The sequence below is a fragment of the Pan paniscus genome, chromosome 1, assembly GCF_029289425.2.
Source record: "Pan paniscus chromosome 1, NHGRI_mPanPan1-v2.0_pri, whole genome shotgun sequence".
Taxonomy (NCBI): Eukaryota; Metazoa; Chordata; class Mammalia; order Primates; family Hominidae; genus Pan; species Pan paniscus.
This window is the reverse complement of record NC_073249.2, coordinates 80,157,517-80,170,135: the sequence shown is the minus strand read 5'-3', so window position 1 is coordinate 80,170,135 and position 12,619 is coordinate 80,157,517. Positions and strand designations below refer to the sequence as shown.

The window sequence follows — 12,619 nt, the reverse complement described above, 5'->3', positions numbered from 1 at the left end:
GATCCGGCATATGGTGGGCACTCAGCAAACATGGGATGAATGACATTTGTGGAGTTATCAAGGATGCTGCTGGAATGGAGATTAGTGCAGATGCAGGAAAAGAGTTATACCCAGGAATGACTTTTGTGCATAACTTTGAGAAGTGGTCATATTCTTGAGCCTACTCTAAAACGTTGGCAAAAAAAAAAAAACTCCTGAATAATTACAAAAATAGAAAACAGATAAGGGTTGCATTTATTGCACGCTTAGTGTTCTATTTTCACTGACTACCAAGGCAGTTCTATCACATATGGGTATTCATTGGTGTTCTTCTATAGTCCATCAAGAAAGTATACATGATTGCATCTGAATTCTTAAACATATTGATTTATATTATTTCAAATAGATTTAGTAAATTATCTGTTTCCTTTTATTATATCATTTTACTTGAGTTTGATAGAGTTTTCTCAATAATTTTCTGGAAAGAAGATATAGTATGAATAATAAATGTAACTGAGTTGAATATTGTAAACTCAAATTTTAGAAATAAAACTAGGAAGCCCCACAGATTCAGAGAAATGTTGGGGGAATGAAGAAAAAAATGGAGATGTCAGCTGGGCCAGAGTTTTAGGGGGCACCAGTTCACCATATTTTAGGACGTGAGTAAGCAGGCACATGGCAGAAGAGCAGAGTTGAGGTTGGGACTTGGAACCAGGACCCCTCCCCACACAGTGAAAATAGACATTAGGAGTTGGGTTCAGCAGCCAAACATGGTCACCAGAGGATCAATGACAGACAGTGTTAAGGGATTAGGAATTCAGCAGTCTATATCATGAAAGTGGTCCAACAGGCAGGGACAAGGAGGGATACAGAAACTGTGTACGAGCAATCCATCATGCAGGTGGCATTATCAAAGTTGGTACAAGAACCTCAAGCACTGCTTAGGCTCATGAAAAGGACTTCAGGTCCTGAAGGGCAAAGGCAGAGACAAGGCTGAAAAATAACCGACCCTCTGTATCCAAGGGTTCTGCATCTATGGATTCAACTCATCGTGGATCAAAAACATTCAGAAAAAAAATAAATTCTACAAAGTTCCAAAAAGCAAAACTTGAATTTGCCATGTGCTGAGTATGTTGAATCCATGCAGATGAAGTGATGTGTAGGCTTTGCATTAGGTATTATAAGATGATTTAAAAGTCTAAAGGAGAATGTATGTAGGTTATATGCTAATATTATGCCATTTTATATAAGTGACTTGGGCATCTGGGGATTCTGGTATCTGCAGGGAGTCCTGGAACCAATTCCCCCTGCAGATACTGAGGAACAACTAGGCAGAGGCCACATCCCAGAGGGCCCAGGGAACTGGCATTCTAACTAAAGTGGAACTATCTGTAGAGCCATCCCCCAAAATGAAATCTCACATTGCACTCTGAAGAGACAGCTTGAGAACTCCACCTGCCACACTGCCTCTGCTTACTTGGAGGCCCCTGAGTCCATCTGATGTATCCTAGAACTCTGCAAAACACTATGTGAAAAATGGGGTTCTAGGGGGCAGTGCTGAGCGTTAAAAATTAATGGGTTCAGGCATATGGGAAAATAAGTGGAACTATTTGCCTAAATTTAGAGCATAAATTTGGAGAACGAAGAAGAAACACAAATGCAAAAACCAGGGCTCAAGATCAGGATCAGTCAAGGTTGATAATTCCAAGGGCCATAGTGGGTTAAAGCTGCTGTTCATGGTCAGGGTTGGGTCTTGACAGTAAGTGGGGACGGGGCCTGCAAAGTGGGAGGCAAATTCCTCCTGCAGAGAAAGGGGGGCTGGAAAGTAGTGAGGGGAAGCAAGGGCTTTAGAGATTACAGATTTAGCAGCCATGTTGGTTGCCTACATGATTTAAAATGTGAATGAGATTTTTAAAGGTTTTTTTAAATATTCTTTAGCCTTAAAATGTGGGAAAATAGAACTTATGACAAATGTCAATGGAATAAATGAATAAGAGAGTGAGAAATAAATGAATGAGTGAAAAACCACAAGCCCAAATGCTTTCCTCCATACATGTTCTAGAATTCTCAGGGAACTTGTAGTATATCTTTTTGACAGCAGATGGTAGCATTTTATGTCTTTCACCCTACAGAATTCTTGACCAGGGAAGCGACCTCAAAGATGGTCTTGTCCACCCTTCTCCTTTTGGAATTGAGAAAACGGGAGCCTAAGGGTGTGTGACAAGACTTTCCTAATGGCACATGACTTGGAGAGAGAGCAATACAAGTCTTTGGATATTAATCTAGTGCTCATTCCACAGGAATGAATAAATAATATTTTAGCTGTTTTTGTGTAACACGAATAGATTTCTACCAACATATTCTCTCATCTGATCACCAGGCACTGCCATTTCTAAAGTTCATTTAGCAGTTATAGCTGCAATCTGTGGAGTGGAAAAGAGTAAATTCACAAGTGACTTACCTGAGATTCAGAAGCTCTGCCACTGGGTGATAGTGTAGTTCAGTGGTCAAAACACTAGCCCTATAATCAGACTAGGCCTGGGTTTGCATCCTGTCTCCATACTTCAAGCTATATGACCTTTGCTAGCTACTTAACCTCTCAAAGCCTCAGTTTCTTCACCTTTAAAATGGGCATAGTAATAACCAACTTAAGGGTCATTTGTGTTGATTGAATGTGATGATGCTTATGAAATAGGTAGTCCTACATTAAGCAATAATTATTACCAATTATCGCTGGTCTCATTATTACTAACTCTACACTGAACAATACATTAGAACAATAGCACCTTTTGCAACTAAACAGGAGCTATGAATTAATTAGTTCAGTGCACTTCTATTTTAGAACATAAAATATACTAGATACTTTGCCAGCCAGATGTCTCAGGGGAATTAAAGACAGATAAGATCTGGCCCCTGCCTTTGAGAATTCCACTAAATTACCAAAGCTTGTGTTTGAGTAAATTTTACTGGTAAATGATCAGCTTCAATTCAACAGATATTTGTCATGCACACCCATTTTTATTCTGTCTAGCTGCTGCAGGGGGTATAAAGATGAAGACGGCACAGCTCCTGCCTTCAAGAAGCTTATATTCAATATAGAAGTGGAGAGAGGAGGGAAGTGCACACATAGTTATGCTAGGGTTAAATCTCACCCATCCCTAAATAAGGTCTGTGGCTGGGATTTAGTAATGCTCAGTTGAAGGTGAGTGTAGGAATGAAGAAATGAAGAATGTAGCTGAAGAAGACTCTGTAAGGAAGTAAAACTTTCAGTGACATAGAGCTGAGCCTTTTCACTTACTAACAGTGTGACCCTGGACGAGTTATGTAACCTCTTTAAGCTTGTGTCTCTTCCTTATCTATAAAATGAGATGATACTGCCTTTCCTTATTATTTTAGAATTGTGGTAAACTGGAATGCTATAATGACATGAAAGCACTTCCTGAAACTGTGCAATTATTTTTTTTGAGACAGAGTCTCGCTCTGTCACCAGGCTGGAGTGCAATGGCACAATCTCAGCTCACTGCAACCTCCACCTCCTGGGTTCAAGCGATTCTCCTGCCTCAGCCTCCCGAGTAGCTGGGACTACAGGCATGCACCACCATGCCCAGCTATTTTTTGTATTTTTAGTAGAAACGGGGTTTCACCATGTTGGCCAGGATGTTCTTGAAACTGTGGAATATTTAACTAAAGCTATTAAAATATTATTTAAAGAGAGGGAGAACTTTTTTATCTAGATTACCATTGTTGTGGAGAGTGTTGTTTGCTTCAGCTCAAGAACACTTTTATATAAATCCCTGATGATTCTCCATTCTCTGATGTCATCTTTAAAGCCATAAGAAAGGACAGACCCACAGCCTACCTTTACACATTGGTGGGGAGTCTGTCCAGCGTCCCGATCGAGTACAATCCAATCTTTCTGGTCCAGACAAAGAAAATCCCTCATCACAGATGAATTGACAGGTGGATTTATAACTGGAACTTCCAAGAGGTTGGACACAGGTCATTGTTCCATTCTGAGGGCTTAGCAAAGGTGTGCAGGGAATGGCTATCATGGGCATGGCAGAGGAGAAAAGAAGAGATCATTTTATAATTCAGCAACCTGAACTCTGTAACTCTCTCTCTCTTTCTCCCTCTCTCTCTCTCTCTCTCTCTCTCTCTGTGTGTGTGTGTGTGTGTGTGTGTGATTAATATACAACGATGGTATTTGTCTAAAAGTGATTGTTTGAATTTCATGATGCTTTATCACCAGTTAGAGATTGTAGAGGTGTAAAATAGCAGCAGCTTACAGTTGATTAACATCCTGAAGTGCTCAATCACAAACAGCTTTAGAGGTGATTTTTAAAGGAAGCTGGTGCTCTGTTTGGGAGGACAGTGGGGCAACTCATTTTTGTTGCTTCTAGACAGGGGTGGAACTGGTTTCTCCCTTGATACCTTCTTCAGAAACACCCCAATGACCTTACCAGAAAACAATGACAAATGATTGGAAACACAGAAATGGAGGAAAATACTTTCTTCCCCCTTTCCCAACCAAGTGGTGGAATCTGCACCCAAATTTTGGCTCTGTTACTTGCTAGCAATCTATCACTAGACAATAACCTTTCTGAGCCTCAGTTGCTTTATCTTTGAAATGGGAAAAAGGAAAATCCTTGCATATGTGCTACATTTTCTTAATCCAGTCCATCATTGTTGGACATTTGGGTTGGTTCCAAGTCTTTGCTATTGTGAATAGTGCCGCAATAAACATACCTGTGCATGTGTCTTGGTAGCAACATGATTTATAATCCTTTGGGTATATACCCAGTCATGGGATGGCTGGGTCAAATGGCATTTCTAGTTCCAGATCCCTGAGGAATTGCCACACTGACTTCCACCATGGTTGAACTAGTTTACAGTCCCACCAACAGTGTAAAAGTGTTCCTATTTCTCCACATCCTCTCCAGCACCTGTTGTTTCCTGACTTTTTAATGATCGCCATTCTAACTGGTGTAAGATGGTATCTCACTGTGGTTTTGATTTGCATTTCTATGATGGCCAGTGATGATGAGCATTTTTTCATGTGTCTTTTGGCTGCATAAATGTCTTCTTTTGAGAAGTGTCTGTTCATATCCTTTGCCCACTTTTTGATGGGGTTGTTTGTTTTTTCTTGTAAATTTGTTTGAGTTCATTGTAGATTCTGGATATTAGCCCTTTGTCAGATGAGTAGATTGCAAAAATGTTCTCCCATTCTGTAGGTTGCCTGTTCACTCTGATGGTAGTTTCTTTTGCTGTGCAGAAGCTCTTTAGTTTAATTAGATCCCATTTGTCAATTTTGGCTTTTATTGCCATTGTTTTTGGTGTTTTAGACATGAAGTCCTTGCTCCTAGGGTCATTTTTCAGCCACTGACTTAAACAGCATGAGGTTTCAAGAACACTTTCTATGCCTTTCTCTTCCCTTCATTCCTTCCCCTCTCTAGCTACATTCCTTTCAATCTGATCAACTTGTCCAAAGATCTGGTTCTTTTCTTCTAGTTGAAAAGTATTTCTGTAGTAAGTGTGTATGTGGGGCTGGAGAGGACACAACTCAAGAAGCCTATAAACTGCAAGGACTTATGGGGGAAAGGGTGTGGGTGAGGATGTTGGTACCGCAGAGCCCATTTCCAGCTCTTCTGTGGCTTTGCCTTCTGACAGCAGGGGTAGATGTGGAGGGGTGGGAGGACATTAAAAAGGGAAATTGTCTGATAACACTCTCTCAGAAGTATTACAACAGCGAGTGGATTGCACACTGCATGGTACCTTCCTGCCCAGCCCACATTTGGGTATTTCACTTGATGTGCACCCGGCAACAAGAGGAGAAAGTTCACAGTAAATAAATAACTAAAAGCAGAAGGGAACTGGAAGGTCACAGGAAGCCGTGGTGAGTGGCAACCTCCTTGCTGTGAAACACGCAGAGGCAGGACAGTATGGAGCAATGAACTGTAATCTGTGCCCTGCACCACCCAGGCTTGCCTGTAAGAGTTTCAATCACTGTGATCACTGTCCTCAGGGATTCCCAGTTCTTCCCACAACTTCCCCAAAGTTGTGTGGACTTTGTGATATGTCCAGACTTCAACGTAGCCAGGATGAGCACTTAAGGGGCAAGGTCACAGCCCCGCCCTGTTCTCTCCAGACCCAGCTCTGAAGGTGCACCCAACCCTAAGTCCGGGGGCTTGCCATCCTCTCTGGTGCCTGGTGATGAAGGACATTCAATTCTGCTGTTTGCTTGTCCATTTGTTCATTCATTCATTCATTCATTCACTCATTTACTGTTGACCTAGCTTAACAATGGGGTGTGTGTGGGGGGGGGGGTGTGTGTGTGTGTATGTGATTATGCTTTTGTGTGACCTGAATAGTGAGTGGTTTCCTTTTAGTAAAAATATGTATCTGCCCACTTTCACTCAAATGTTGAAAGTCTATACAAAGTGAAAGGTATGGCAAATAATGTAGAACTGTCTAGTCTTTTACCCATTCAACTTTATTGTTAAAATTGTATATACATCATAAAAATATTAATTGCATAGGAGGAAAAGCAGAGAAAATATTGGAAGAATTCATACCAGAAGCCTAACAGTGTCTATTTTAGGATAGGAGTATTTAAGAGGATATTTTTTCATTTCTTTATTATATTTCTGCAGATTTTTATAAATGAAAATCTTGCGTTTAAAAAGCAGCATTGTCTATAAAAGTTAACTAAGGAATTGGATACATTGAGGGGGAAAAAGCTTGGGGAATATAAAAAAATACGTCTATCCTTCAATTCACAAACATGGATGACTAGAACCCGTTCTAGTTCATACAAGATGTTGCAATACTGACAGAGCACACTGGCTTGTTAAATATCAAGTACAAGGCCGGGAGCAGTGGCTCACACCTGTAATCCCAGCACTGTGGGAGGCCGAGTCAGGCAGATCATCTGAGGTCAGGAGTTTGAGACCAGCCTAGCTAAGATGGTGAAACCTCATCTCTACCAAAAATACAAAAATTAGCTGGGCACGGTGGCGGGCACCTGTAGTCCCAGCTACTCGGGAAGCTGAGACAGGAGAATTGCTTGAACCCAGGAGGCGGAGGTTGCAGTGGGCTGAGATTGTGCCATTGCACTCCAGCCTGGGCGACAGAGTGAGACTCCGTCTCAAAAAATATATGTATATCAAGTACAATGCAGATAGAATGTTTATACTGAATCCACACATTTCTTTCTTCTGAGAATCCCGTAATCTCCAGTATACAGATTAGTTTTTCTCTTTTTTCTATCACTCTTCACCTTATTCTAAGTCTGTTTCTCCAATTTTATACAGATCTTGGAGTGTTTGCAACTGGGTACTTGTAAATTCTGCCCCTCCCATTTTACCATTATACCCTGTGGTTCCTAGAAGTGCCAGACCAGCCTTGGGACAACCACTCTGAAGCAATTTTTTTCCCACCTGGTCTTCTTTCCAGATGCCATTTTTGGCCAGGTGAGAAGAGTTTACCTGGTTTGTGGCAGGAGCCTTCAGGTCTGGGTAAAGACCCTGATAAGGAGTTAGCAAGGGCCATGCCCCACTGTCTATGGCCAGACATCCTGACACTTGTGTTATCTGCCTATCCCCCGGAGGCATTTGCATTTGGGATCCTTGGGTTATAGGACAAGAGGATGAGTGAGAGTATTTATGAATTTTCCAGTCCATTTCAAGGTGGATCTTACATAGTTGTCACCTCTAAAATCCAGCCTTTAAAAATACTGCCTACAATTTATTTCCATGATGTTAGAAAGAATACACTCTTACCTTGGCATTCTGGAGGAACAGAATTCCAGTTTCCAGTAGCCAAGCACTGTAGCACACTTGCTCCCACCAGGAGCAAGCCTTCATTGCAGGTGAAGCTGCAGACTGACTGGTACCTAAAGGCACCGAAGGGGTGGGAGCAGTTCACCCGGGCCTCATTTGGAACCGGGAGATCCTGGCACTGCAAAGCTAAGGGATAAGGAAGTAAGGAATAAAGAAACAGTAATACACATGTACTCATTGATTTTTGAGCCATTAACTCTTTCTAGTGTCAAGAACAGGGATTCCTGAATTGGGCTCGTTTAACATAGAAGATAAGAAAAAGTGTCATTTAATTATAACGGCACATGAAGGATTTTATTAGGAAATGCTAAACCTTTGTTGAGCATCTTGGCAACATGTATCAATAATTTTTAAGTTATCATGCTTTTGGACCCAAGAATTTATGCTAAGTATGTAATCAAGATGCATACCAAAAAATCTATTTAGAGATTTTTGTGAAGACATTATTTGTAAGAGCGGAATATTGAAAACAAACACAAATGCCATTAATTGAGGGTGGAAATTAATGATGGTGGATCCATGAAAAGAATGTTAAAGGTCACTAAAAATAATATATTTTAACTTGTAAAGATAGGAGAGAGGTCTCAATGTATGATGTTAAATAAAAAATCAGAATAAAAATTATAATATACACCATGATCTCAAAGATGTAAAATAAATAACCATATATGAAGAGAGCACACATATTCCATGTGTTGTCTCTTCTCATCTTTAAAATGGTAGTAATAATTGTAACTACCTCATAGAGTTAGACTGAGATCATAGAAAGTGCTCAATGAACATTAGCTGCTATATTAGTAGCAGTGGTAGTAATAGATAGTAATAATATTATTAAGGCTTTGCGTCACATGCAGACACTGAGTTCAGGAGTGGGAAACATTCAGAAGGCCTATGAAGGGGGTTAGTGAGACCACATCTCTGGATACTTAAGAGAATATCCAACTATCTTTTCTTGATTAGACATTTACCTTCCTGGAGACAACAATGGCTTGAATAATCCCTTATGATCCCTTTTAAGTGTGTCAAAGAGCTCATTGTGTCTTTTTCTCCCAGATAACATATACAATACATTCCATAACTCAGACTAGGTGTCAGCATCATGGTGTACAGCCATCTATTCTATTGCCTTCTTGTTTTTTCTTTTTTTTTTTTTGCTGTTCAATTTTTTATTATAGTGAGATATACATAGCATGAAATTTAATTTACCATTTACCATGTCACCAATATCAAGTGTACAGTTCAGTGGTATTAAGTACATTCATATTATTGTGCCACCATCACCATTATTCATCTCCAAAACTCTTTTCATCATCTCAAACTGAAACTCCGTATCCATTAAACCATAACTCCCTATTTCCCTCTCCCACCGAGCCCTTGGCAACCTCCATTCTACTTTCTGTCTCTATGACTTTGACTACTCTAAGTTCCTCATATGAGTGGAATCATACAGTATTTGTCCTTTCATAGTGGCTTATTTCACTTAGCATAATGTCTTCAAGGTTCATTCATGTTTGTAGCAGAGGTCAGAATTTACTTCCTCTTTAAGGTTGAATAATATTCCACTGTAAGTATGTGTAATACTTTTTACTTATCCTTTCAACCATTGATGGGTGTTTGGGTTGCTTCCACATTTTAACTGTTGTGATTAATAGTGCTATGAACATGGGTGCACAAATATCTCTTCAAGACCTGCTTTCAAACCACTGCCTCATTTTAAAATCAAGGTATACTTAGGAACCCAGGGGAGTCACATAGATTGCTCAGAGGTCTCCGTAAATGAAAACACAAAATGTCAATATTACACTTCTGGAACATGACTTTAGTGTGAGGTACTCCTCGTAAAAAAAATAATAATCCTTGTGAACCACCACACCCGCCCCCCATGAGTGCCTTAGTATAAGAGCAAAAGATTAGAAACCTAACATATTGAAAGAGGATCATTTTGTCAAATCAGACCACAGACATGTGATTTATAAGGTAACATATCATCATCATCATTTTCCCTATAAATCCTATAAGAGTTTTAAAGTTGCGTTTACACACATTAATTCACAACTACTAGTGAGGCAGGTAGGTAAGGCTGATAATAGTAGCCCCATTTTACAGAAGATACTGAGCCTCAGAGAGTCTAAACCACTAGCTTAAGGACAGGAAGTGACAGGACTGAACTAAACACCTTGTCCATTACCCTTCCCCATCCCATGCTATTCCTCATGCATGATTTATTCCCCCAAGCCCCATCTTCTTCATTCCAATGCACCCTATATGTGTCAATCAGTGCAAACCTCACCTTGACTATACTATAGTGGACATGTGCCTAAGACTGGCTTCGCGCACCATTTCATCTCATCACTGGTCCCAAGCACAAAGGACATGGCACATAGTAGGTTCTCAGTGAATATCTGATAAAGAAAGGCATGCCAATGCTCAGTGCAGATGCTGATGCCTCTAATGAGCTGAGACACACAGAAAAACATTACCACTGTTACAGTACCTTGACAGACTGGGGCTGGCGCTGTCCACTGTCCCAAGTTATCACACCGAACTATATCGGCTCCTCTCAGCATGAAACCTTCAGCACAGCGGAAGCTACAGTTGGTGTCATACTGAAACGCTCTCAAGGATGGAGAGCAATCCATGCTTCCGTGGACAGGACTCTCCAGCGGCTCACACGAAATAGCTAAGTGGAAAAGGTATCTTCTAAAGCCGGGTAATGGAAGGGCCGGGTTCTTGCTCAGAAAAAATTCCTGGATGGTATATCTTTCCTGTCCACATTTTCAGTGTGTTCAGAACCCTAAAACCTCCATTTTCCAAAAGAGAGACTGCCTGGAACACCTTCCCATGCCCCTCTTGGCCTGACTCACTCTCACCTGCCCTTCAGGTCTCAGCTTAGACTTCCCTTTCCTTAGGAAGCCCTCCCTTCCCACCTTAACTAAGGGTAGAAGCCCCTGCAATGTGCTCCCACAGCCTCTGTTCTTGTGCTGTTCATACATGATTGTCATTCTTCCCCATTATACCATGGTCTCCTCGAAGTTGGGCTCAGTCATTCATAGTTTTATTCTGGAGCTGAGCAGAGTGTTTTGTACGTTCAAAGTGCTCATTAAATATTGACATTATCTGTGAAATTGAATCTGAAAAGAGTACATACAGGAAAATGCTGGACTTATAGGGAAAAAAAAAAAAGCTGGACTAGCATAGCTTATTATTGACACTGTTACCTAGTCCTGTAAAATGATCCTGACTGGGCTTTGTCTCTAGAACACAGGATGTCATCCTAATCAGACTTCAGTTGCCAAGCGAGTGCAGCCAAAGTGAATTCCTGAGCACAATTAAGCCCTGAGTGACCTCAGTTCTGATAAAGATTGGTTTCCTCATGCTCTTCCTTGATAAAGCATTTTATTTCCAGGCTATTTCTGAAACTTTTCAAAGTGTAAAGACTACCTCTTTGCTCTGGGCTTTGACCTCTGGTTTTTACAGACTCAGAGCATTTAAGAACCAAAAATCCGGCTGGGCACAATGGCTCACACCTATAATCCCAGCATTTTGAGAGGCTGATGTGAGTGAATCACTTGAGGTCAGGAGTTTGAGACCAGCCTGGCCAAAATGGTGAAACCCTAGTCTCTACTAAAAATACAAAAAGTTGCCTGTAATCCTAGCTATTCGGGAGGCTGAGGCAGGAGAATCGTTTGAACCTGGGAGGCAGAGGTTGCAGTGAGCTGAGATCGTGCCACTGCACTTCAGCCTGGGCGACAGAGTGAGACTCTGTCTCAAAACAAACAAACAAAAACAAACAAACAAAAACACCAAAATCCTCTAGTGTTTCTCTCTTCTCTCTTATGTTTTAGGCAAGAAAAGTGAGGTTCAGAAGTGTTAAGTGACTTCTCTAAAGTCTCATAGCTAGATAGTAGCAGGGTTGGGCTTGTCATCCAGGTCTGGGAATTCACTAATCCATCGTAAATTTCCTATTCTCCCATTACCACTGTCCGCCTTATAAACTGAGGGTGTGAGGCAATTGCAGAGAATTCATTTTGGTGGAATTATGTAATTGCCTGGGATTGCATCACACACTTTTTCGATGCAGTGTTCCTTCCTTTGCTTCTTTGTCAAAGGCTACCCTCAAAGACTACATGGTGAACCACTCTCTTTAGCCACCTTAGCCGCTGCTCCCAACTCCCTCTCAAGTATAGGACATGGTCCTATACCTCGGATATGTCAGTAGAGCAGAAGCTCTATGCTAGGTACTTTATACATGCTATTTAATTGTATACTTTTTATGTACTTAATCCTCACAAGCACCTTGCAATTCTTAGCTCCATTTCACAGATGAGAAAACCATGGTTCCTGGAGGTTGAAGAGCTTGCTCTAGTGCAAGAACTTAGAAGAGATCACCCCGACACTGAGAGCCCTTGGCCTCTCTACCATGCCATGATTCCTTCTTGGACAGAATGGAGGTTGCTAACGAAAAATCCTACCCTCACAGGTTGGCAAGGGTGCAGACCAGTGTCCAGAGTCAATGCAGCGGAGCATGTCCAAGCCCCTCACTCTGTAGCCGGGCTGGCACTCAAATTTACAGCTGGAGCCATAGGCAAAAGCAGTGAGCGGATGAACACAGTCCATGGTTCCTTCGTTGGGGGCTTCCAGGTTCTGACACTGCACAGCTGGAGAGAATAACCAAGGATAAAGAGAAAGATACTGAGAAAGGAGAAAAGCCACAGATAGAGAGCAATGGTGGAACCACCTCTGAAATGCAGGTGGAGCTAGCAAGATGTAAAGGTCAAGAGACCCTAATGATGTTTGTCCAG

The 12,619-nt window shown here is 41.2% G+C and overlaps 1 protein-coding gene across 1 annotated transcript in view; it reads right to left on the bottom strand.

The window, feature by feature from the left end:
• Positions 1–12,619, bottom strand: part of SELP (selectin P) — a 40,916-nt gene that overhangs the window by 9,833 nt on the left and 18,464 nt on the right. The window contains exons 7-10 of the mRNA XM_003824626.4: positions 12,290–12,475; positions 10,312–10,497; positions 7,758–7,943; positions 3,839–4,024 (exon numbers count right to left, since the gene is read on the bottom strand). Coding sequence (XP_003824674.3) covers positions 3,839–4,024; positions 7,758–7,943; positions 10,312–10,497; positions 12,290–12,475 — 744 coding nt within the window. The remainder of the gene's footprint in view (positions 1–3,838; positions 4,025–7,757; positions 7,944–10,311; positions 10,498–12,289; positions 12,476–12,619) is intronic.